Raw genomic sequence first — 26,397 nt, forward strand, 5'->3', positions numbered from 1 at the left:
AGAGGAGCCAAAGAGAAATGAAACTGAAACCCATGTCTGAAGTGACTGGGAAATGCAAGAGAAAGAGGACTGAGGGGTATGGACTAAAGCACAGCGCTGAGAGGCATCTGGGCTCACTGAGTCTGCCTTTCCTGTTCACCACTCTGCCCTCAGCCTGGAGACAGAGGTCAAGGTCCTGTGACAGGGCCCTGCTCCTTCGGTGTCTGTCCTGTCGGTTGCCAGCGCAGGCAGCTCAGGTAAGAGCTGCAGCAAGCAAGTCCCTGGGCTCTGAGGAGAGGCACTCACTTCCCTGAGCTGAGGTAAGTTCTTGGCAGAGCAGGGGTCTGCTGCAGCTGGGCCTGCCCCATTTCTCCATGAAGGCCAGAACCTGTCACCTTCAACAGCCTTGCAGGAGCAGGGTGCTAAGCCCTCAGGACTTGGGATGGTTTTTCTTTGGCCTCCCCTGCATGGGATTGCTCTGTATAGCAAAGGGACTTCAGTCCCCTTCTTCCCTTACACAATAGGGGTTTGTTTCCATTCAGACTATGGGACCCCTGGACTGCAGCTGGCGCAGGGTCTGGTACTGGCTGGCACTCCTTCATCACAGCAGTCTTTGGGGGCTGGTTGTCAGGGGACTGAACTGACCAGAGGGAGTGAATATGGGGAGCCAGTGTCGGGCAATATTATCTCTTAGGAGGTGCCAGTGTGAGCACCAATAAGAGTCCGGTAGGAGGCCACCATTTCTGTTAATCTTCAACCAGAACAAGTCAGAAGCTCACTGCACACACAGGGAGGTCTGAAGGGAACAAAGCAATGGAAAGGGGGAGGTGCAGGGTCTGAGGCTGGGGTAAGAACCAGAGGGAACCTGCTACCATTGACACAGCTTATCCTGGTACCCATGGAGTGGTAGCCTAGTGGAAAGGGAAGGCTAGTCAGGCTGTGTCCAGCTGAGAGGAGGTTAGGTTGTTGGAACAGAGCTGGGCTGGTCCTGAGGGAAAACAGGCAGCCATCTGCAATTTCTGTGCTTTAGGTCACAGCTAAAGAGCCCCTAAGGGTGAGTTTTGTTTCTGAGATCAGTTTGTGGCAGATGTGGTTGTAGTGGGGAAGGCCATTTCACTAAGTTTCAGTTCTCCCCCAGAAGGGGCGGAGACAACGCTGTTGAAAGAGGTCCGAAGTCCTGGCAGCTGCACACTCTAGCTGAGCCAGGGATGCTGAGTATAGCACAGGATTCTGTGCAGAACTAGGGGATGTCTTCCTTGGATATTTGTAGAGCCTGGTGAGCACTGCAGGGCATTTCTTGGTGCTATTACAATAATGGGGACAGTGACAGTTTGTGTGTGGCATGGAGGAAGTCTGGGTTGTAAGCTCAGGCCATCTCCCTAAGTTTCAATTCTCCCTGGGAGCCAACACTGTTTAAAGACAGGGAAGCCCAGAAAGCCAAGCACTCTATCACTATGAAAGATACTGGTTGGTGAGTGGCAACCAGGACTAGGGGACATGCCCTAGCTCAGGGCTAGGGGATACCTCTGGGTTTTTTGTAGATCCTGGAGGGCACTGTGGGACATTGCTCAGTGCCATTAAAATTAGAGGGTCAGTGACAGCTCAGGCAGCTACTGGACTAGACATGGTAGGGTCCACCCAGCTGCTGAAACAGTGAGCAGCATGGGGATAGGACTCCGCCCGTTTCACTGTTAGAGCCTCTAACCACTCTGGCAGCAGGAGAGGATGGGGTCCCCGGCATCTCTGGAATCTGGGGCTAAGGCCTATATGAGAGGTTTCAGATCCTCAACAGCATGGGCTAGGAGCCCAAGGGAAAGCAGATGGAGATCTCTTGTTAAGGGTGGGAGGAAGCCAGGTGACCCAGGGGCAGACTTTGAAGTGCAGGCCTTGGGGGACTCTGCTGGAAGGGTTGACAGAAGATCTGTGTAGAGAAATCTACATTCCCAGGGTCTTTCCAGTCCCAAGGCAGGAGATGTCCTGGGTAGTCTGAAGTCCTACATCTGCTCAGAGTGCAGGGTGTCCCACAGGCCTTCCATTTCAACTTCAGGGGGACATGGAGGGCAGGAACCTGGGAGAAGAGAGGACTCTTGAGTCTTCCTGTCGCCACCTTAACACCCAGACAGGCCTGGGAAGGCTCCCACTTTTATCATCTCAGTTTTCCTGGACAGACAGCGTAGGGGGTGGTTAGGGGCTCTAACAGTGAAAGGGGCTGAGTCCTATTCCCATACTGCTTCTGTTCCAATTGGCCTGAGGATGCTTTCCCAACAGGACAGAAATCCAGAGGAGCCCCGCCATTGGGATCTTTGTTCATAATAAATGATATATGTCATCTGAGGGGCATTGGTAAATACCCACTGCCTCCAATATAGTGGATCTGTTACCAACCCACCCCAAGGACAGCACAAATGGGTGCAGGCCTGCTTGGATAGAAATGTTTAGAGAACACCTACCTGGTTATTTGTGTATGCTTGACCATTACCTTTAGTTGAGGCAGGAACATGCATGAAATGTGGTAGGGCTTCCTCGATGGACTCTCTGCAATAGGCCCTGCAATGCAGAAGAGTTAGGAGAAGATGTAGAAATACAGATGCCTTGTTCATCTACCACAAATGGGGTAGAGCTGGAGCTGGGGATTTCCTCCTTTTGATTGGAAAGAGATCTAGATGGGCCCATGTGCTCATCTTGGACTGAAAGTATAGCTGGCTACCCAGGTCACTGAGTGAGCAGAAGTGGGTGTGACCCCTGAGGTTGCTCTGCCTCTGAGATCCATCAAGTCTCAAAGGTAACTCAAGAGACTTGTACACACTTGTAGCTTGCAGACACAACCCAGGGGATACATACCAGAGAAAGAAAAAGAAGAGAAAATAATTCTTCAAACCCTGTTGTAGAGTAGTCATGTGGAATCCTTGTCGTGGGCACAAGCCCTGGAGACCAGTGATTGCACCTGGTAGTCCAATAAGACCAACTGAGACAGCCATGAAACAACGGCCAAGGCTCAAATTGAGAATGAAGGGGCCTTCATTCTAAAACCTGAGATCTTCTGGAAATAAGAGGTCTTTTCAAAGGCAGGGGAGATAAGAATTGTGTCTGGACAAAAATTATAGGTTGACAGACTCCATGAGTACCTTTAGAATTACTCTTCTTTTGTGGTAACTCTCCTAACTCACACAAAGAATGTGTTTCACCCCCTCTCTAGAAGAGGAAATGATGAGGTGCTGCTGGATACACAGACTCCTGGGGTGGACAGAGAAGATATGGTAGTTCTTAATATTGGTGTCTCTTTTGTGTTTCTCAGTCAAGGATTCAACCAGTGGCAACACTTCCAGAATCTTCTGAATCAAACCCTTTAAGTCCATTGCAAATCCACCCGGAAAAAAATACAAGTATGAGTTCTTCCCAGAAAGCCCATCAGAAAGAGCTGACTTCTGCATCCAGTCACCTGGAGCCACAGAAATATTCTGATGCTTCTAATGACAGCCAGGCAATGGTGAGCTGCTACCAAAAGCCACTCTCCACAGGACATGTGTTGTGTCCACCTGAGAAAAGGCTGGATCTGCACTTATGAGTAGGTGTGGGATGCTAGAAGAGAATGAGGCCTGCTGCTTCTCTGACAGAGTGGCTTTCTTGTCTTTTTGGAGCAAGATGGAGATCTTGGTCAGCTGTTTACTTTGCTTGGGTCAATGTGAGAACAATGGGCTATTTCCTTCAGTCAATGTTGTCAGTTATAATTTTGGTCTGGGAAGCTAAGGCGTTATTGGGGACTGGCAGAGCCCTGAGTCCTGAATGTGATATACTGTTCTTTCTCTATATGGCTCAGTCTCCAGTTATAACCCCTGTGAGGTCTTATTGTGACTTTATCTCCATGAAGAAGTCATGTGGTTCATTTTCTTATTGAGTTTTGAGAGTACTTTATATATTAAGGTGTAGTGAGCAGGACAGGATCGCCATTACAAGATGGCGCCGACATCCTGTCTTGTTGGAAATAAACAACTCCATATTTGGCTATGCCTTTGAGAGCTGCGTGTCCCCCGCTTCCCTCATGCTTGGTGGTTTAGAGTCCTTGGGCCTATCCCGATGCAGTCTGGTGTCAGCTGATGGTGGCAGCCAATTACAGGGCGACCCATGTGCAAATTCCCTATATAAGCAGCTGCTTTAGTGCTCTTGGGTCTCTCTCTCTCTCTCATTTCCTGCCCCTCGTTTCCTGTCTCTCGTTTCCTGCCCCCTTCGCTTCATGCTCTCTCTCAACCAAGGGCACTCCAGTAAAGCGTGATCTGAGAAGAATCCTCGTGTGGGTCGTTGTTCTTTCTCGCTGGTTGAGAAGTTCGCCGCATTAAGGGACAAATCTTTACTCAGATACATGCTTTGTAAATATTCCTTGACTATGGGTTGTATTGACATTTTCAACCAGGTGTTTAGTTCTGGTAAAATTCCACTTATTGATAAGTTCTTTTTATTAATTTTGTCTTTGAGATAATTTCTATGAAACCAGGGCTGTGCTGGCTAGTTTTAAGTCAACTTGACACAACCTAGAGTAATCTGAGAAAAGTGGACCTCAATAGAGGAAATGCCCTTTCTTGTCCATGCTCTACCATGTGGTGATACCATTTTTCAGCATGGTATATTCACCTCCTGCTTCCTCTGCATCTGGCTGGTGACTCTGCCTTCCTTCTTCCCTATGCTTTCTTTTGGTCTGCAAGTTCTGCCTAACCTCCACCTGCCTAGCTATTGGCCATTTAATTCTTTATTAAGTCAGTGAAAACAACAAATATTCACAGTGTACAAAAAGATTGTTCCACAGCACCAGGGCTTCTTATAGGTTGCTTCTAGCAACAGTCAAGTTTTGACTTGGAGACACACTAGTCCCAGGCATACTCCAAAGCCATTTGTACATAATACTTCTTCCATTTCTTTTTTTTTAATTTATTTATTTATTAAGGATTTCTGCCTCCTCCCTGCAACCGCTTCCCATTTCCCTCCCCCTCCCCCGATCAAGTCCCCCTCCCACATCTGCTCGAAGAGCAATCAGGGTTCCCTGACCTGTGGGAAGCCCAAGGACTGCCCACCTCCATCCAGGACTAGTAAGGTGAGCATCCAAACTGCCTAGGCTCCCCCAAAGCCAGTACGTGCAGTAGGATCAAAAACCCATTGACATTGTTCTTGAATTCTCAGTATTCCTCATTGTCCGCTATGTTCACCTAGTCCAGATTTATCCCATGCTTTTTCAGACCTAGGCCAACTGGCCTTGGTGAGTTCCCGATAGAACATCCCCATTGTCTCAGTGTGTGGGTGCACCCCTCGTGGTCCTGAGTTCCTTGCTTGTGCTCTGTCTCCTTCTGCTCCTGATTTGGACCTTGAGATTTCTGTCCGCTTTTACTGGATATATAATGGTGACGTTTTGTCAGTATCCTAAAACACTGTGGAATGGATATATAGCTCAGCAGTACAGCATGTGATTGTACATAAATCCTTGTTCCCTTTCATTAGATACTTTTACTAGATATGAAATATGATAGTGTAGCCAGGTGGTGGTGGTGCACACCTTTAATCCCAGCATTCGGGAGGCAGAGGTAGACAGATTTCTGTGAGTTCGAGGTCATCCTGTTCTACAGAGCAAGTTCCAGGACAGGTTCCAAAGCTACTGAGAAACCATTTCAAAAAACCAAAACCAGGGCTAAAGAGATGGCTCAGAGGTTAAGAACATTGCCTGCTCTTCCAAACGTCCTGAGTTCAATTCCCAGCAACCACAAGGTGGCTCACAACCATCTGTAATGGGGTCTGGTGCCCTCTTCTGGCCTGAAGACATACACACAGACAGAATATTGTATACATAATAAATAAATATTTAAAAAAAACCCCAAAACCAAACAAAAACAAAAACCTAATATGGGTGTCTTGTAAGTAATCCTAAATCACTATAGAATGGATATGAGTTCAGCATGTGATTAGTATGTATAAACACCTGGTTCAATTCCCAGCACTAAAATATAAGTAAATAAAAGTCACCCCTTTGTTCCACACTTGTGTTCTTTCTATTAAAACAAACAAAGCAACAAACAAAAACCATCTGTTAAGCTGGTCTTTGCTCCTCTCAACCTAAAAAAAAAACTACACACACATCACGTGTATTTTGTCTGCATGTGTATATGGGTCCCATGTGCATGCCTGGTACCTGGGAGGTCACAAGAAGGAGGTTTTGTCCCTTGTAATTGGAGGTTCAGGTGGTTACCACATGAACCAACATGTGGGTGGTGGGAACCAAAGCCACATCCTCTACCAGAGCAACGAGTGTTCTAAATGCTGAGCCATCTCTCTAGCTCCTCTAACTACTTAAATAAATTTACTTTTGTTTTATGTTCATATGTGTGTACCTGCATGTATTTCTGTGTGCCACAAGTGCGTGATGCTTGAAGATACCAGAAGAAGGAATTGGATGGCCAGAGTTTCAGACAGTTGTGAGCCACCTGATGTGGGTGCTTGAAGAAGAACCTGGATCTTCTGCAAACACAGAAAGTGCTCTTAACCTCAGAGACAGTCCTTTAGTCCCTTTCTGGCTGGTTAAAAATACCTTTAGATATGATTAGTTTAGAACAGTTTGATTCTAATGGGCCATGCCAGAGTTTTGTTAATTTTCTTAGATCTTTATGGTTGTCATTAAGATTGAGGAACCCTAGGATCACGAATTATAGGCTCAATATAGAAAAACATATAGTCATCCTCCTGAATATTAACCTTCATCAGGCGATGAAAGGAGGCAGAGACAGAGTCCCACATTGGAGCACCAGACTGAAACCCCAAGGTCCAAATCAGGAGCAGAAGGAGACAGAGCATGAGCAAGGAACTCAGGACCGCGAGGGGTGCACCCACACACTAAGACAATGGGGATGTTCTATCGGGAACTCACCAAGGCCAGCTGGCCTGGGTCTGAAAAAGCCTGGGATAAAATGAGACTAGCCGAACATAGTGGACAATGAGGACTACTGAGAACTCAGGAACAATGGCAATGGGTTTTTGATCCTACTGCACATACTGGCTTTGTGGGAGCCTAGACTGTTTGGATGCTCACCTTCCTAGACCTGGATGGAGGTGGGTGGTCCTTGGACTCCCCACAGGGCAGGGAACCCTGATTGTTCTTCGGGCTGACAAGAGAGGGGGACTTGATTGGGGGAGGGGGAGGGAAATGGGAGGCGTTGGGGGGAGGAGACAGAAATCTTTAATAAATAAATAAATAATAAATAAAATAAAATAAAAAAAGATTGAGGACCCCATGTTTATTGTTTCTTCAAATATTTTCGTCCCACTTATCACTGTGTTGAGGATTCTGACACAGTGTATAACTGTCCTTGAACCCAGCAGCCTTGGCTGGAGCACTCCTGTGGAGCACAACCTCACTCTTGTTTTGCCCTCATCTAGGACTCTGTGAACAATCTCTGCGCGCACTATGAGGAGAAGGTGCGGCCCTGCATTGACCTCATCGACTCCCTGCGGGCCCTGGGCGTGGAGCAGGACCTGGCCCTGCCTGCCATAGCAGTCATTGGGGACCAGAGCTCAGGGAAGAGCTCTGTGCTGGAAGCACTGTCAGGAGTGGCCCTCCCCAGAGGCAGTGGTGAGAGCTCCGTGCTTATTGCCTTGCTAGACTGTGGGACCTGGGGCTCAAAAGATAGAAGCAGATCCCCTCCCAGTTTGGGCACACAGCAGAACAAAGGTCAAGGTCTTCCTCCTTGGCTTGAGGGCAGCCTTTCTTCTGTGCAGTCTAGCAGTTTCTTCCTCCTCTCACAAGGATACCAGTTTTAGGGCTTGGGCTTCTCCCATGCAGCTTCCCAAGCTCTCCATGAGCCTAAGTTACCTCCTTTGAAGCTCTTTATCCAACAGTCACTGTAGCTGTCCAGGCGCCCAAACAGGGGTGGGGGTGGGGGCAGAGTTCAGTCTATTGCACTGCTCCATTGTACATTTTGTGAGTCACTTGAAATCTGCAGTTTGCAGAAGCCATGACTAAGTGGGTCAGGTTCCTAGACCCTTCCTTTGAGGTGACACATTCTCTTTGGAGAGGAGATTGGTGTCCAGGTTAGTGTTGCTGCTTAAACTCCATGACCGTGGTGGTCATCAAGTGCTCAGAAAGGGGTCAGAGCAGACGTGGTCCAGGGACCCAGTTTAAATGTCATGGAAAAGGCAGGAGTTGGAAGGAGACCATAAGAGGGGGCAGGATAAAGTAGGCTGAGGGGCACAGTAAACAGGATGTAGGAGTGGGGGGGGGCTGGTGAGAGATGTCTGGTACCCTAAAGGTTCCACCAAGGTCCCCACAGAGCTGAGGGTGCCATACTAGGAGGAGAGCACTGGGCTCACAGGGACCGCATCTCCTAGGTATTGTCACCAGGTGCCCACTGGTGCTGAAACTGAGGAAGTCGGAACCAGGAGAGGAGTGGAGAGGCAAGGTCATCTATGACGACATCGAAGTGGAGCTCTCTGATCCCTCCCAGGTGGAAGAGGCCATCAACAAAGGTCGGTGTCCCATTGTCCCTTATCCTCTGACTGCCTGTCAACCCTGCCCGGAGTCGGAGGAGAAGTGTAGAGTCATTCTGTCAGGACCCTGTTCCAGCACACACACAAAAATGAGACCCCTTCCAACCTGCTGTCACCCAGGACCCCCGGACAGAAGAGACTCTGTATTCCTTCTCAGTGGCGGTGGCACAATACCTCCCAGGATGCCTTTCAGGGGGACATACTTTCTCTCCTGGATTCATAGGGCTTTTGTCTATGGTGACTTTTTCCTATGATCCTGGGAGGAACATTATTATGGCAGGGACAGGTGTTGACAGAGAGAAGGAGAGTGCCGCAGGAAAGAGCCAGAAATGAGACACATGGGCCTGTCCCCCAGTGACCTACTTCCTCTAGCGGGGTTCCACCTCACAAAGTGTCTAGAAGCTTAAATCATGACCAGTCGGGGACCAATCCAACTTTTCAATACAGGAACCTGTGGGGTCATGCATAGCCAAGACATGCTTTCCCAGAGTTCCCTGGAAGAAGATCCCCTCCATCTATCTAGTCTAGATTCCCTCAGTCTATTCTCCCTATCCCACCCCACAAAGCTTAACCAGGCTTCCTTTCCCTCCTCTACAGGCCAGAACTTTATTGCTGGGGTAGGGCTGGGAATCAGTAATAAACTCATTAGCCTGGATGTCAGCTCCCCAAATGTCCCAGACCTGACCCTGATTGACCTGCCTGGGATCACCAGGGTGGCTGTAGGCAACCAGCCTGTAGACATCGGACGGCAGGTGAGACTCTACACTCCACTCTGACCCACACTGGGCTGCAAGGGGCACAGGAGTATGTCCAGGGCTGTGTCTAGGACAGACCTTGTGGAGGCGGGAGTGAGACTGAATGGCCAGGATTCACTAAAGAGAGGTGCAGTCCATGGAAGCCAGAGCCTGAAGCAAGTGGATGGCCACAACCATCTCACTCTCAGTCCGTCTTCATAATTAGGAGTCACCATCTCATTTCTTACAGATCAAGAGACTCATCAAGACGTACATCCAGAAACAGGAGACCATCAACCTGGTGGTGGTCCCCAGTAATGTGGACATCGCCACCACGGAGGCACTGAGCATGGCTCAGGAGGTGGACCCTGACGGGGACAGGACCATAGGTGAGGAGAGTGAAGATAACAGTGGTGTGTGGTTGCCAGTGGGGATCCATCCCCTGAATCCAGATGGACCAAACTCAGCACAGCCAGGATCCCACTGAGGTGGGAGGAAGAGAGCCCTTCATCTTGTCTCCCTGGTAGGAAAGGCATGCGGAGTCAGAGGTAGGCAAGCGTGGGGAGGAAATAATATTTGCTGAGACTCACTGGCTGAGGATCCATGGTAAGGTCCACACAGAGTGAAAGGTTGAATAGCTGTTGTCTCTCTGGGTGGTGGCCATGGAGAGGTGCTAGGAAGGAGCCTGCACCGAGGGAGTGAACTGTGACTCTGTGTACTTTGCATGGATTCTTTAGCTACCCTCTCTATCTCACAACGGATTATGTCTTAGGATTACTATTGCTGTGATAAAAAACAATGACCAAAAGCAAGCTGGGAAAGAAAGGGTTTATTTCCACCTACTGTTCTAGGTAACAGACTGTATTCGCTTGAAAGAAAATGACACTGAAAGGGAGTGGCACTATTAGGAGGTGTGGCCTTGTTGGAGATAGTGTGTCACTGTGGGGGTGGTCTTTGAGGTCTCTTTGCTCAAGCCTCCCTCAGTGTGACTCAATCAGCTTCCTGTGTCCTGCAAGATATAGCACTCTCAGCTCCAGCACCACGTCAGCCTGTCAACTGCCATGCCCCCATCAAGATGATAATGAACTGAGCCTCTGAAACTGTAAGCCAGCCACCTCAATTACATGTTTTCTTGATTAGAGTTGCTGTGGTCATGGTGTCTATTCACAGCATTATAAACCCAAACTTAGATGCAGTCTGTCACTGTAGGAAGTCAGGGCAGGAACTTAAACAGAATAGGAACTTGGAGGCAAAAGCTGATTCAGAGGCCATAGAGGAATGCTTCCTGCTCTGCCTGCTTTCTTGTAGACCCCAGGACCACCAGCCCAGGAATGGCACCACCCACAGTGGTGGACCCTTCCCCACCAATCACTGATTCAGGAAATGCTCTTCAGGATTGCCTACAGTCCGATTGATGGAGGCATTTTCTTTCTTTTCTTTTTTTCTCTTTTCTTTCTGTCTTTTTTTTTTTTTTCTGATGGGGTTGGTTTTTTAAGACAGGGTTTCTCTAGCCCTGACTGTCCTGGTCTTGGACCTCCAGTTGTAGACCAGGCTGTCCTTGAACACACAGAGATTTGCCTGCCACTGCCTCCCAAGTGCTGGAATTAAACACATGAGCCATCATGCCTGGTTGGAAGCATTTTCTTAATTGAGGTTCCCTCCTCTAAGATGACATTAGCTTGTGTCAACTTGATATAAAACTACTCAGCACAGATAGGCAGTAACCCTTGGCTGCTGGTGGCTGGTTCTCACCAGTGTGTGTTCTCCAATCTCAATGCCTGTCCTGTAGGGATCTTGACCAAGCCTGATCTGGTGGACAAAGGGGCTGAAGACAAGGTCGTTGATGTGGTGAGGAATCTCGTGTTCCCCCTGAAGAAGGGCTACATGATAGTCAAGTGCAGGGGTCAGCAGGACATCCAGAAGCGGATGACCCTGGCTGAGGCCCTGAAGATCGAGCAAGAGTTCTTCAAGGAGCACCCACACTTCAGGTGCCTCCACCATACTGTTCCATGTAGTGAAAATCGCTAGTCAAGAGCAGACCTGACATGAGGAGTGTGTGTGTGTGTGTGTGTGTGTGTGTGTGTGTGTGTGTGTGTGTGAGGGGGGGATAGTTTGTGCATGCACAGGCACCACAGTGCTCATGTTGAGAACAGAGGACAACATGTGGGAATTGGTTCTCTTCTTCCATCATGGTGGACCAAGGGATTGAACTCAGCTGATAAGAGTGGGAGGGAGGCACCTCTACCCAGTGTATGAAGATCTGAATCTATATGCTCTGTGTATATTAATGTGCATAAGCATTAATGTATGAACTCATACGTGTAGACTACATGGATGGGTGTGTATATGCTAAAATTTGTATTATACATGGAACCGTGTGTGTGTGTCTACTCATATGTCACACACAGAAAGATATGTGTGTATACTTGTGTGTCACACATAGAAGGTGTGTGCATGTGTGTTCACATGGTGCTATGATAACATAGCTGTGGTTGTGTACATATGCTTTACGGAGAACAGATTTTACTCTGATTATTAATGTGCTGAGGGGGATTATTGCAGCCCATTGTGGAACTATCCTAGCTGGTTCCCCTGTATCACTGTACAAAACCATCTCTGGGTGCTTCATGAGTACCAATCTCAAGGTTCATCGATAGTTCCCAAACTGGCCCTGGCCTCCCCACAGCAGACTGCAGACTTGTGTTTTGGCCGAGTCTAATGGGACCCTCTCTCCTATTCCCTCAGTGTTCTTCTGGAGGATGGGAAGGCCACAGTGCCCCTTCTGGCAGAGAGACTGACCACGGAGCTCATCGCACACATCTGTGTAAGCCAGGGAGGCTGTGTCTTCATCAAGCTAAGCTGGGACTGGGGTGATTCTGGGCACACAGCTGGTCAAGATCTCTTTGCCCAGACATGCTGTGTTTGGGAGTCAGTCACTCCAGCATCTGAAGGCCTTGTGCTGGCTCCTGCTGCTGTCACCCTTAGGTTCTGGGTGGCACAGTTGTGAGACCCTCATTCTGGAATTGATCTCGAGAGTTTGAGTTCACATGGCCTCTTCAGATAGAAGCCACGTTCACTTTCTCTGACCTGGTGGAGTCTGCATCTCAAACCCCTTAGTTCTCAACTGGGGTGGTGAGAATACTCAGCACATGTGGATTTAGTGTCCATACCTGCTTGAGGACGGCTGTGGAACGAACCCAGCAGTGGTCTTCTTCCCCTGGGCTCTTCCTGAGATCAAGGTCTTTCTGTGGCCCCCAGGATGCAGGTGGAGATCAGGGCATCTGCAGGGCACCATGATCTTGAGTGACCCTCTCTGGTCCTCCTTGATGCAGACAGAGACAGGCCTGCTCTTGCTGAGTTCTGTGCCTTGAGAAGTCTGGGGACAGCAAGCTGTAGAGATCTGTTGAAAATAACACAAGAATTGAAGGATCTCATGTTAGTTCATCTGTTCTTGTCTCAGAAGCTACTAGAAGATGCTCTGTGTAGGGTCTCTGCAGAGTTCATGTTTAGATGTGTAAGGAACTGTCTCTGGGTGGTTCTTTTAAGCATGAACCATATGTAGTGGGCAGTTTTACAGAGTTGTATGCCCAGCGCAGGTGTGTGAGTAGCCCTGGGTGGAAAGGGTGTCTCTAAGGCACCATTGTGCACCAGGGAAGCCTTCAAAGGCTGTCAGAATGTCATAAGCATGGGCAGGAAATCCTGTCTGCCAAGGTTCACTGGTCGAGGAGCCATGGGAGGTCCACACAGATGAGGGGATAGACAGTTTGTGTAACAGACAAGATTCTAAGTGATCGGGGCCTTCTCTGCATTCCCTATCTATATGTCTATGTCCCATTCATTTCTTTTTACTTCAGAAATCGCTGCCACTACTGGAAAATCAAATAAAGGAGAGTTATCAGATTGCAGTAGAGGAGCTGCAGAAGTACGGCGCAGATATACCAGAAGATGACAATGAGAGAACCTTCTTTCTAATTGATGTACGCTATCACTTGTGACTTGCCATGGAGGATTCCTGCATCACTATCTTACAGGAATCTCTTCTGTCTCCAGTCTCCTACGATGGACAGAAACATATTCTGTCCATCGCTAGTATTACAAGAGTGACCAGCACTAATGGATGAAAGCAGGGGAGAGCTGGTGGGGACTGGGGAACACGGAGAGAAGGAGAAGGATTTCCTGGTGCCAAAGACAAGTCTCCTCATTACTTCATGTGGCTCAACAACCCTCATGGTATGAGTTTCATCTATCCACCTGATCGTTGTATGTGAATTGTCTCCTTCACAGAAAATTAATGCCTTCAATAAGGATATCACCGCTTTGGTACAAGCACAGGAAACCATATCAGAGGGAGAGAGTCGGCTGTTTGCCAACCTGAGAAATGAATTTCTTAAATGGAATTATTATATTGAAAAACATTTTGAAAACAGTGAGTATCCATTTGGGTTAGTGTAATTGATACTGTGGTAATTTGAATTTGATTGCTACAGTCAAAAGAACGTCTTGCCTACAGTTCAAAGTCAAGGCACCAGAGGATGAGGAGACTGGTGAGGGCTTCATCTCTGCTCCCAAGATGGTACTGTTCAGCTTGGTCCTCATGTGTGGAGGACCAAGTGTGGAGGATGAGAGCCAGCTTCCTCTGGCCTCCAATGTGAGGACACACATCCTATCTGTGAGGGGAGGCCAGCATGTCCTGGTCACTCTTTAAAGGCCTACCTTTCAATGTCAACACAGTAGGGATGAAGTTCCACTTACGAACTAGGGGGACATGTTCCTTCCATGGCAGTGACTCGAGGAAGCATCATGAACCTGGGATTTGGGGGAAACTTTAGTGTGTTATGCAGGGGATCTGAATGGCTGGAGTGTGGACACAGGAGCCATATTTGATCTTCTTTGAGTCACAGACCCCAAACTGTTTCTGTTTCTTAAGGATATCTAAAGAAAAATGCGGGTTAATCACCCCAGTTAATCATGGGTTGTAGAAGAATCTATGCTCCTTGAATAGAGAGAAGATGGACATGGCGTATGGTCTGGGTAGACGTGGGCAGACAAAAAGCACAGGCACAGTGTAGAGGGCTGGAGAGAGGGAAGCGTGTGAAGGACTGATTTCGATGACAGCGACCGTTCCTCAAGAGGACAGAAAGCGGTCAGAAACGGGCAGTTTGGGTCACAGCAAGAAACCTGTGATTTGCTAGAAGTCGCTGGCATGCCCACTGTAAATGGGTGAAACTGCACATGAAATGCCAGCCTATACCTTTCCCACGGAACCACTTTCCCTCCCGAGATAGGAGAGAGGAGCCTTGGGCAGGCTCTGCTCCTGATGGGATGTCTCTCACAGAAGTTGTTCTGGAAGCAGGGAGAGGAACTAATCATTTTGCTACATGTACACTTGGGCCTTCTAGGTGCCTGTCTGCTTCTCTCCCCCCCCCCCCCTACAGTGCACTTTGACCCTTCTTCTCTGGTCAAATGCAAATGGACTCATAAACCCTCTCACACAAGGTTGTTTCCTGGTTTCCTCTTAATGTATTCTGCTGTGGTCTCTGGCTCTGCATTTCACTTTGTCTCAACTGAGAGAAGTGACCTTTGACACAGTTTTTTTTTTATTGTAGTCTTAAAGGAACAGAATCAACATTTATTTCGTTTCATTTTTTTTCTTGGTACTCATCTTTTCAGAAAGACCAGAGTTGGTTTTATTTCTTTTTAAAAAAAACATCCTGCAAGATGGTTTCTGTAAAAACAATATTTTTAACCCTAGGTTCTGCTGAGATATGCAGCCAGATCAAAGTATTTGAAAGTCAGTATCGTGGCCGGGAGCTGCCAGGGTTTGTGAACTACATGACATTTGAGAACATCATCAAAAAGCAAATAAAAGTCCTGGAGGAGCCAGCTGTGGACATGCTACACAAGGTCACTGGTGAGTGCACACAGCGTCCCTAAGGAACACTGTACAAGGCCAGGGAGGTTCGCTGTCAGAGGCCTCCCATTCTCTTGGTTGGTCCTCTCTAAAGCTGGGTTCTTGCAACCCCCTCAGACCATCACAGAACTTGGGGCCAGGCTTCCCTGACCTTGTGTACTGGGTGGAAATTACAGAGGAGGCAGAGGGTTTGTCACTGGGACTAGGGTGTAGCTCCCTCCCAGCACAGAGCTGCAGTGAAGAACCTGGTACCACAGTTGACACGGGGTGTACGCGAGGAAACGGAGGCAAATGGAAGTTTTATTTTTAAAGGCAAAAATGGGTAGGATTACGTAAGATTTCAGATTACAGTGACTGGAAAGGTGGCTCATTGAGCAAAATGCTTGTCTTGAAAGCATGAGGGCCTGAGTCCCAACCCTAGAACCCACATAAAAGCTGAGCGTAGCAACATGCACTTATGATCCCAGCACTGTGGAGCCAGAGATGGGGACGTCGGGGGGCAGGGGGGCGATCTGAGGCTAACCAGTCAGCCAACTTGTTCTACTTGCCAGCTTCAGGCCAGTTAGAGCCCTGCTTCATTTTTTTTTTTTTTAAAAAAAATGTTGGATAACACCTAAAGAGGGGCATCAGAAGCTGTGCCCTTGCTTCCGTCAGGTGATCATGTCTACGACCCATCCTGCATGACACCTAGGCTTTAGTGGCTTAGATGACAAATTCCACAGACAGAAGAGGATTCTCCAGGGTAAAGGGGCTAATGTTAACTTTCTGACTCCCGTAAGTGTCTCTTGGGTTTATTTCATGTAGATGGCTGGGCACTTAGGGCTCACAGACAGGAATGAGATAGAGGTGATAAGTTTTAGAGAAGGAATTTCTGTATTTATAATTTGCTAGAAACATCCTTTGACGCTAGTTTTGGTACAGGGTATAATCCATGCCAAGAGATAGCGAGGTTCAGATACTTGCAGAGTTCCTCAGCCACAGAGTGCACCCTCCTCTTTACAGGGGGAAAAGGATAATGCAGAGGGAACAGAAAGGAAACTTTGTAGCCACATTAACCTCATTCCCCCAGTCCCAGTCTATACAAAGTACAGACGGTTTTGTCAATATTAAACTTTTTTTTCCCTCTTTCATCAGACATGGTTCAAAAGGCCTTTATAAGTGTATCGTCAAACAATTTTGGTGACTTTTTTAACCTCTTCAGTGCTGCCGAGGTAAATCAAACTACATATTATTTTTAAAAGAATAATAGATAAGCACGATTTCTTTGTTTGAGACCATCCCAACCCCCTTGTATCTGTTCAGAGAAATGAAGACTCAAGTTTATGTGTGTTTGTGTCTTCAAGACAAGGTTACAGTTCTTCTGGTTAAAGCAGCCATGAGACGGGGAAGAAGGGGTGGGGGAATGAATTCAGAGGTGAGATATTGAAACCCACAAGTCCAAAGAGCATTGTTAGGCAGGAGCATCATTCTGTGCAGAGGAAATGAACCTATTCCTGATAGCCCACAGGCACATGAAATATAATAAAAACCCATCTGCCATTCACGGAATCCCTTGACAGATGTTTATCTGTGACCAGTGTGTAGCGAGGGCAGCTTCATGAAGGGCTGGCTTTGGCTTACAGTTTAAGGGAATACAGGCCATCATAGCAGGGATGCTGCTCAGCTCTTCCTCCTTTGTATTCAGTCCAGAACCGCAAGCCATGGGATGGTGCTGCCCTCAATAGGGTGGGCCTTCCAATCTCACTTAGTCAGACCTCTCTGGAAACACCCTCCACAGTGATTCTAAATCCAGTCAAGCTGACATTGAAGACTGACCATTACAGCAGGTGGCGACCCACGCCCGGCTCAGGCTTCCCCTGGTTTCCAGTCTCAGCTGGTAGAGTGGCATGAATGAGCTAGCAAGGGGGTACAGGGGCTGTTCCCAGCTGATACCTGTGTTTGTTCTGGGGGGTGGCCTGATACTTGTGGATGGACCAGGTGTCCTGTGATCTTATTCTGCATCATGTGTTTCTTGACGGCTGTTATAGTAAACTTCTAGTCAGACTATATCTGGATGACCAGCCCGCAAATAATGACACAGAGACTATTAATTATGAAAGCTTGGCCATTAGCTTAGAATTTTCTCCAACTAGCTCCTTTAACTTAAATTAATCGATTTATATTAATCTACAATCTGCCACCTTATCTCTGTACTGCCCATCCTGCTTCCTCAGAGTCTGACTGAAAATTCTGCCTTTCTTCTTCCTAGTGTTTTCTCTGTCCCCGGAAATCCCGCCTAACATCTTTCTGTCTAGCTATTGGTGATTCTGCTTGTTATTACACCGATCCTAGCAACGCATCTTCGCACAGTGTACAAATATCCCACAACAGGCTGGTGACTGTTTTTCTCTCCTTGCAGTCCAAAATTGAAGATATCAGATTAAAGCAAGAGAAACAAGCTGAAGCGCTGATCCGACTTCACTTCCAGATGGAGCAGATTGTCTACTGCCAGGACCAAGTTTACAAGGGAGCCTTGGAGGAGGTCCGAGAGAATGAAGCCAAGAAACAGAATAATAAAGTGTTAAACCAAAGTTTTTTTCAACATAATTCTCAACCTCCTGAAAAGGACTTGTCTGTCACTGAAATGACCCAGCACCTGAATGCCTACTACCAGGTAAGTGTGGGAATAGTCCAGAGCCACTAGGTTTCGAGGCCACTCCCTCTTCTCCAGTGTACTTTTCTGTGTAGTGTTTTGTGTGTGAATTAACACCAGCAGGGATTCCTTCTGCACAGGGAGTGTTAACTGACCTCCAGAAGCCTCGGCCACAGGGTCAGCTGGTAGTCTCCAAAAAACTGCTTCTCCAGTACCAGCCCCAGAAAGACCCAGCTCAGTCGTGAGAGGGCTATTTTCCCAGTCTTGTGTTTGTTGTGTTTTAAACAGGCATTGTCTTTCTGGAGTTTTAGCAAAGTTCCTAGGATTTTCTTGTACATCTAAAGTCACTTCAGATCTTTATTTATTTATTTCTTTAAAGGTGACATCTCATTTTGTAGCCTAGGCTGCTTTGGAACTTACAAGGTCCAGGATGGCCCCAAACTCCTGGGAGTCCTCCTGCCTCAGACTCCAAAGTGCTTCAGAATTTCACTACACTTCTGACCCCCTAGACTTCTTAACCTTCAGTATCAAGCAGGTTCAGGTATTGGCATAGATCCTGGAGACTGTTCTGGCCCTCACTCTGAAAGGCTCTGTGGCCATGTGCACCACTGAGCTGTACACTGGGTTTCCTAGGTTCTGTGCTGTTCCGTAGGTGGCCTTTCTGTATGTCAGGGACATACAGAAACCAACTTTCTTCAGGCAGCTAGCCCAGAACTCTGCCTGGCACAATCCTGCTCCCTGTCACTGAAAGCTCTGAGATTTGATGAAGACAGATGAGTGATTCTGTCAGCAGAGATCTGCCATTTGGAAATGGAGTTGGGCTTTCTGCGGACCATCTTCCAGCTCATTTTACCCCTTCCTATTGAAGGGAAGCTGGTAGGGCAGAATCCCAACAAACTGATATCTGTCCAGGTCATGTTCTACTTGCATGCTAACAGGTCTGAGACCAGGCCAGTTCTGCCCACCTGCTAGGGTCTTCCCCTTTGGAAACCTGGGTCTATCTGGCACTCACGGCTCTTTCCATTTTTAACCCTTCTGTGTCCTGTCCCTTCTTCTAGGAGTGCGGAAGGAGCATTGGGAGACAGATCCCCCTGATCATCCAGTTCTTCACCCTACAAACATTTGGGAAAGAGATGGAGAAAGCCATGCTTCAGCTCTTACAGGACAAGGCTAACTGCAACAGGCTCCTGGCTGAGCGGAAGGCTACCACAGAGAAGAGGAAGTTCCTGAAGAGGCGGCTCTCAAGGCTCGACCAGGCTCGGCACAAGCTTGTCAAATTCTCCTAATAGTGAGGCTTTCCCGTCTGCCCTGTATGTCTGTGGCATGGCATGGAGCGAGCAAGGGTTTCTTTGAGGGAGAAATACCTCAGCCCTGCATTCCATCAATGTTGTATAGTCTGAACCTTCTACTTGTTACCATTTGGAGTTAGCCAAAAAAGAAAAAGAAAAAAACCTAACAACGACAACAAACTCCAACAAATAAACAAACAAAAGCTCCAAAACCCTTAGATTTTCCATTTCTGTCACATAAAGGAAGCTGCAAGGGGTTAAGACAAGAGACCTAGCAATGTGACAAACTTTAGAAATAAATCTGTATCTGCTCATGTACATGCGTGCATGTGTTTCTCTCTGTGTATATCTGTGTTGTGTAGGTTGAAGACACAATCTTGGGTGTCGATCCTTAGGTGCCTTCTACTTTTTGAGCAGGATCTCTCTCTGGCCTGGATCTCTGCACCACCCTGCTTGCTAACCCCAGCCTCCAGGAGAACTCTAGTTTCTGCCTCCCATCTCACTGTTACTGGGATAACAGTTGGGGGCCACTGTGTCTGCATTTGTATGTGGGTTATGAGTATTTGAACGCAGGTCCTTATGTCTGTAACACTGATCCATCTCTCCAGTCCTACAAAAGGGTGTTTTTAAAAAAATTATGGACCACACCACTGAAAGTGAGAACCTAGAGACTTTAAGGCATCCTTCTGCGTCTCAATTTTCCTTCGAGCATGGCAGCCAAGCACAAATGTGCATAGAGAATTTAAACATGAAGCCTGATCTGGAAACCTGTATCAGCCTTGGCAAGACCTGTGAGCAGAGTGGAAGGATGGGCATTTGATAAAGCTGCCAGAGAAAGCTACATAAATTTACAGATGACTAAGAACAGCTCTGTCCACAAAGCTTCTCAACACCTCCACCTAGTGACAAAAATGTGAATCACACCTGCAAAGATACCCAAAAATAGCGGTGAATTCCAAAACAAAATCAAAGGCAAGTGTCTCCCTGGTTGTGATGTTAAGTTGGGAGCGTCACCCCAGTCCCTGGCATCCATCCCAGCCCTCCTTCCCCCGGACCTGGCAGTTGCATTGGTCTGGACTCCAAATCCCAGCATGCCAGGTTCTGATCCCTCCCCAGGGGAGGATCAGTACCACTCCCACAGGGTATTTAAATGGGTGCCCAGAGGCAGAACACGTGGTCCCGGGTTTTGCATATGCTCCCTGGTTTTTCTGTCTCCCCTGACATGCTCTCAGCCATCTAAGAGTGCTGTATTTATTAAAACATGGGCATTTTAATTTGGTTTGATTTGACCTGATTGGATTTCTTTGTGCCGGCGGAGCGGCTCGTCTTAGGATCTTTCCTAACACTGGTGATTAGAAAACAGCTTCCTGCGTGTTTCCAGGCTTGCTGCTGCCTCTCTTCCTAATGAAGGTTTTGCTTGTATCTTGAGACAGAGTCTCACAATGTAGCCTAGTGGGTCTTGAACTCACAATCCTCTTATCACACTCACTGCCTCTGCCCCGGTGAGTACTGAAGCATACTATTGTACTAGTTCAAATGGTGTTTGAATGCTTTGAAAAAATTTTCAATTCCTCCTCCTGTGGATACTGTTAACAAGAGTGTACTGTCATGGAAGAGCCTGTATTGTGTGCCTCAAGTCACATATAGGGTACAGGTGTGTGTGCCTGTGGCCAGGGCTCCACTTTGAGTATCTTTCTCTATTACTCCTCACCTTCCTTTTTGAGACAGTCTCTTACCAAACTTGGCATTTCCCTTCCAGTTAAACAGGCTGGCCAGCAAGCCCAGGGAATCCACTTGTCTCTGTGCCCACCTTCCCCCAGCCCTGGGGTTGGAGATGTTTGCATTTTCACACCTGGCTTTTTACCAGGGTGTTAGAGATTTAAACCCGGTCCTCCTGCTTGCTTAGCAAGTATTCCACCCACTGAGCCATCTCTCTAGCCCCTAAAGAGCCTATTTTAAAAACTAAAACACAGTTCTCAGAGGCTGTTGTTTGGCTTGCTGAGTATTTCAGCCGCTTCCCAGAGGGGCCTCCTCAGGCAGGACCACTAAGCCAGATCTTTACCACACAGGTAGTGCATGTGTGAGTGCTTCAGAGTGGACATGCCAGGGCACTTACTGCGGCTCTGCATCCCTGAGCAGTTCCCTGTGGCTGGCTGTCAGGTTCTATGAGGCCATCCTCTCCTCCCATCCTGGCATGTTCTACCTTTCCAACATTGATCCTGGGCCCTCCCCCACGCACACACTTTCTTTGTTATTTTCCCATATGGAAGGAGTAGAAATAATGGCTGTGACCAGCAGAAATGTCAGAGTTGAGACCCACAAGGCATAGCATGAGGTTAAAGAAACAGTTCTGAACCCAACAAGTAGAAAGTGGTATTTATTCAGACTGAGCCAGACGTCTCATTCCTTTTCAGTGGTGGACACCTTAGTGGGATGGGCAAATACAAAAATAAGATTATTCTAGAAAACTCCAGGTTTGGAGGGCCCAGCAGTCACGTGGGTGTTTGTCGGTAGCCAGGAAATCACTCGGTGGCACAAATGTCTCTCTGCTCCAGATATTATTCTAACCACAAGTTGATTTGTAATCAGTGCCCAGACTCAGAAAGATAAATGGAGAGTCCCAAAGAAAACAGCAGTCAATAAGAAACATCTTCAGAAATACAGGTTACTCCCTAGAACCGTGTATGAAAATGTGAAAATAATGAGGGCTACCTAAAATACATTTTGCAGAGCAACTACTTCCTGCCTCTTCTAGAATTCAGTAGAAAACTTGGATTATTTATTTGTTTTTTTTTTTATGTATAGACAAGGTCCTCACTATGTACACCAGGCTGGCATTGAACTCAGAGATCTGCTTGCCTCTGTCTCCCAAGTGCTGGGATGAAAGTCATGGACCACCATGCCTGCTGCACGACTCAGAGCTCTTGAACCACAACTCAAACCTTGTATGCCAAAGAACCAGGTGACACGAGTGGCTTTTCAGTGTATCTTAAACCTTAGGCTACTCAACTGTGCAGATGAACTGAGTAGCAGGAAACAACCTTTTTTATCCTCCAAACTCCAGCTTTCATTAGCATATGAGAACCTACTGTTGGGGAATATTAAGTTAAGGTGCGTTACTTTTGTTTATGTTGCATTTGTTTAACTCTGTGAAGCTGTGGTGCTTTGTTGGTCTAGAATACCTGATGGTCTAATAAAGATCTGAATGGCCAATAGCAAGGCAGGAGACAGCATAGGCAGGGCTGGCAGGCAGAGACAATATATAGAAGGAGAAATGAGGGAGGGAGAAGTAGCCAGAGGAGGAGGACATCAGGGGTCAGTCATCCGGCTAAACAGCAGTCCTGAGAGTAAAAATATGATTTACAAAAGTCAGAGAATGGGAAAGGCCCAGAGGCAAAAGGTAGATGGGAGAATATAAGCTAAGAAAAGCTGATAAGAAACAAGCCAAGCTAAGGCCAGACCTTCATACCTAAGAATAAACCTCTGTGTGATTTCATTTGGGAGCTGGGTGGTGGGCCCCCCAAAAAGGTAAGAAGAGTAAAAACCAGCATACCGCTACAACCTACTCTGTGTGGTTTTAACTGAGTCGTTGCTAGAGAGACCTTCAGCCCTTGCTGGTAAGAATGTGCAACACTGTAGCCACAAAGGGAAAATGAGGGGGAAGCGGCCTGATTTTATATTCCTAGGGACATTTCCTAAAACTATGAAGACATTTCTCTCCCTCCCTCCTTCCTTCTCAGTACCAGGGCTTGAACTCAGGGCTTTCTGGGTGCTAGGCAAGCACAATACTATTGAACTACAATCCCAACCCCAAGAAATTTTGTAACTTGTGGTTTTTATTATTGAACAATAGAGCCTTAATTAGCGATGTCTTTTTTTTTTAAATCTCAGAAGGGGGTCACTCAATGCTCTCACAATGCATTCTACACTCAGCAGAACCCACTCTGGCAATGTGGGGCCCCTGTGAGAGTTTTCTCGCCCAGGTAGGACGCCGCTGCATAATCATCTCGGAATGTAGCAATGTCCACAGCAAACAATGAGCAGAAAACAGCAAGCCCAGCTGGCTCCTCTGATCTGGACACTTGTGAATACAAACGATCTAATTTCCACCCCACCAAAGAAGACCATGCAGAGAGACTCCCTTGTTGAAGCAGGTGGTCTTATACACCCTTTACAGACACCAATGTGACCACAACTGCTCAGCTAAAGTGAGGGCTGATCCTGCCTCTCCTGGTTATAATTATGAAACCTATGGCTGTGTGCTCTACTCTGATTGATGTGTGGGGAGACACCATGTGCTCCAGTTTAGACCATCCTTGGTTGATCTCACACAAATATCCATTTATAAATGGTGGTGTGTGTGCCTCACCCTTCCATTCCTAAATGGATAACTTAGCATTCTCTTTCTGGCTGTCGCTGGGATACAAATACAATTGAGGGCTTGGTCAAGACACACACAAGCCCTGACAGGGATTTGAACTTATGGTCTAGCCTTCACCTACCATAGTCTCTGTAAGAGTAACTATTGTGAAAATTATAGGGCACAGCTAAATTTAGAAATAGAGAACATCTGGCTAAAACATTGGAAACAAAATCCAAAGGAAGCATGTGGGTTGTGAGGAAAAATCCCTGCCCTTTGTGGTTGACATAGTGAGTGCTCACCCACCCCACCCCTCATCAACTCCTCACTCGTGAGCTTTGTAGATGCACAGGTGTCACGAGGACTATTAATTTGGTTTTCAAAATCTTTAGCAACATGGCTACTGCTTCAGTTCACTCTCTGACCCAATGTGCTTGATCAGACTATAAGGCAGATGCCTGGGTTCTCTATGCTAACTATGCTAACTCTGAAGACTGGTACTTCTGCACCCATGAGACCAACTCTTGTAGAAAGACCAGGGACACTGTAGACAGGGCTCAGATACAAAGCTTACCGCAACAGGAGGGAGGCTCTGCCAACTCAAGCTCGTCTCTCTGGATATATCCCTGATGGAAGCCATCCCTGGAAGAATATGGTCATGGTCTGACAGCTTTTACAGTGGCTGGGTGACCCAATAAACTTGGCTATCATGGGACTGTCCAGCTTCAATTGTCAGGAGCCCTTCCTGGGTACACAGTCCCCCAAAGTAACTTGACCAAGTCGTGTAGCCTGAGTAACTTTGTCTTGCCCAGTGAATTCCCCAGCACATAGCCTTGAACCTGTAGCCTGAGGCCTGGGTCCCACTCCTGAACTCTAGCATTTCTGGTCTTTCTGAAAGAGACATCTTCTAAACAAATAAATTGTCCTCTGTTGAATGTCATTGGTTCAGTGCCCAATGATCAACTTGAGGAGTTTCCTTTGGAAATTCCTAAAATGGGTTGCCCACACTGTCTGGGGATATTCCGGCTCTCTAGATCACAGAGGAACTGCAGACTGAGGGGAGGCATGCCTCTCCATGATTCCTTCAGGCCTTGTCTCCGAAGAGTCTAGACTTTATCACCTCGCATGAATCCTTGACTCTTTGCTGATGGAATTGACCAATCTGTATTTGGTTTAGACAGCATGCAGACTACCGGCCTCCCAGGTACTTTCTTTGTGAAGGCTGACTTCAATGCCTCAGTGTTCTTGAAAATGGGGATGGGGGTTGTAGTTCCATAAAGTGAGACGGCTCAGACCAAGTAGGATAATTTGAGGGTGAAAGAAAGCATTTAATGCCTAGGACTGAAGCACATTTCCCCAAAGCATTAACCCTGCTTATTTTAATCACATCATGACTCTCTTACACCCCTTCTCTGAGAAACTGCTCCAAGTTCAGGTCTGTATTTCTTAAAACTTACTGGAGGTGTACATAATCATTTATCTGGACTTTTCCTGACAGTAAAAACTAGTTTTGTGGAGTATGGTGTTCAGCTGTTTTTCCTTAGAAAATAGTGGAGATTTTTCCCCCCAGTGGATTTGCCAATAATCAATTTTGGTAAGTTGATGCAAAAGAAAACACACTGGGATGCTGTCCAGCTATTTGGTTTCTACTAATAAAGATAAAATCTTTGAAATTCAATTATCCTTGTCTGTGGAACAGATTTCTGGGCAATGGTCTATTCCCAGGGAGGAAGTTGGAACTCAAAACCCAACCAGGCATAGCTATTTCACCAGGTAAGAGAGTGGTAAAATCAATTTAGCAAATCCCCGTTCTTAATTAAATCATTAAGTAGTCCCTCCCCTCCTCTAAAATGAGAGAATGGAATCTGCTTTAGAAAAAAAAAAACTTTCTCACATCTCCGTGGGGTCCTTACTGCTGCTTTCTGGAAATTACTTGACTTCCATAATTTTCTGACCCAAGTGTATCTCCAACTCAAATCTCTGGGTTTCAGGACCAGTTGGATAAATTCTCTCCAAAATGCTCAAAAGTAGGATGTTCCCAGGAGGAACACAACCCATGGTCAAGTGTAGCACACCCATCTCTCTAAGTCCAGGAACTTCTTTCTGACTCAAAAAGACACAAGAAGATGCAATTCATACCAAGAGACTGGACACAGATTCGAGATTCTTGCTTTGTTTTAAAAATAACTTCAGCTGCCTATGTAGATCAAGCTGGCCTTGAACTCACAGAGATGGACAGGGATCAGACTTCAGGAGTGCTAGGATCAAAGGGGTGCACCCCCCCCCCCCAGATAATTCCAGACTTCTAGATAATTTATCAGGAAGGAACATCAGCTTATTTAAGGTAATTGTTTACATCCAAGCGAAGCCCGGGTTCTCATCAGAGCTGGCAGGTTCATGACAAACTCCGGTTTCTCATCAGAGCTGGCAGGTTCATGACAAACTCCGGTTTCTCATCAGAGCTGGCAGGTTCATGACAAACTCCGGTTTCTCATCAGAGCTGGCAGGTTCATGATAAACTGAAGCAAAGTTGCATCTTGCAGGTAGGTGGGAGGCATCCCCATCTACCAGTGTGTTCTTCATCCTATTCGAAATAAAACTGCGACCCTCAAAAGGGTGCTACTTCAATTTCTGTTCAAGGTAAACCTTCCTGAAAGTCAGTTTGCAGAACTTGAGATGGTGGGCGTCACCACAGTTTTGAATTCAAAAGCAGTACATGCCAGGAAAATGTCCCCAATTCAACCATCTATTTCATTCTGGTTGCTAAGTTATGCTTTCATAACTTAAGCATACCCAGCAAAATGTCACATCCAGTGGCATCTGAGATACAAAGGTAGACACATCTGACACGAAATACAGAAAATAGTAGTACTCTCCTACCTGCCAGGACACCCTGCTTGTCAGCATCCTGTACTGTGATGTGAATACCCACTAACCTGGTGTGGCAGAAACGTTCACACTTCAGATATCCTGAG

At 47.0% G+C, this 26,397-nt stretch overlaps 1 protein-coding gene across 1 annotated transcript; it reads left to right on the forward strand.

The window, feature by feature from the left end:
- The first annotated feature begins 58 nt into the window (after nt 1-58).
- Nucleotides 59-19,399, forward strand: LOC121461816 (interferon-induced GTP-binding protein Mx1-like). Its single transcript, XM_041673137.1, has 14 exons — nt 59-299; nt 3,275-3,466; nt 7,390-7,582; nt 8,338-8,475; nt 9,094-9,248; nt 9,481-9,619; nt 11,020-11,218; nt 11,976-12,054; nt 13,085-13,207; nt 13,515-13,656; nt 14,983-15,141; nt 16,276-16,352; nt 17,540-17,794; nt 18,832-19,399. The coding sequence occupies exons 2-14, from the start codon at nt 3,365-3,367 to the stop codon at nt 19,057-19,059; spliced, it is 1,989 nt and encodes a 662-aa protein (XP_041529071.1). The 5' UTR covers nt 59-299; nt 3,275-3,364; the 3' UTR covers nt 19,060-19,399.
- Nucleotides 19,400-26,397: the final 6,998 nt, after the last annotated feature.

This window comes from Microtus oregoni, unplaced genomic scaffold (genome assembly GCF_018167655.1).
Source record: "Microtus oregoni isolate MIOR12 unplaced genomic scaffold, Mior012 000023F_ref0000262, whole genome shotgun sequence".
NCBI lineage: Eukaryota > Metazoa > Chordata > Mammalia > Rodentia > Cricetidae > Microtus > Microtus oregoni.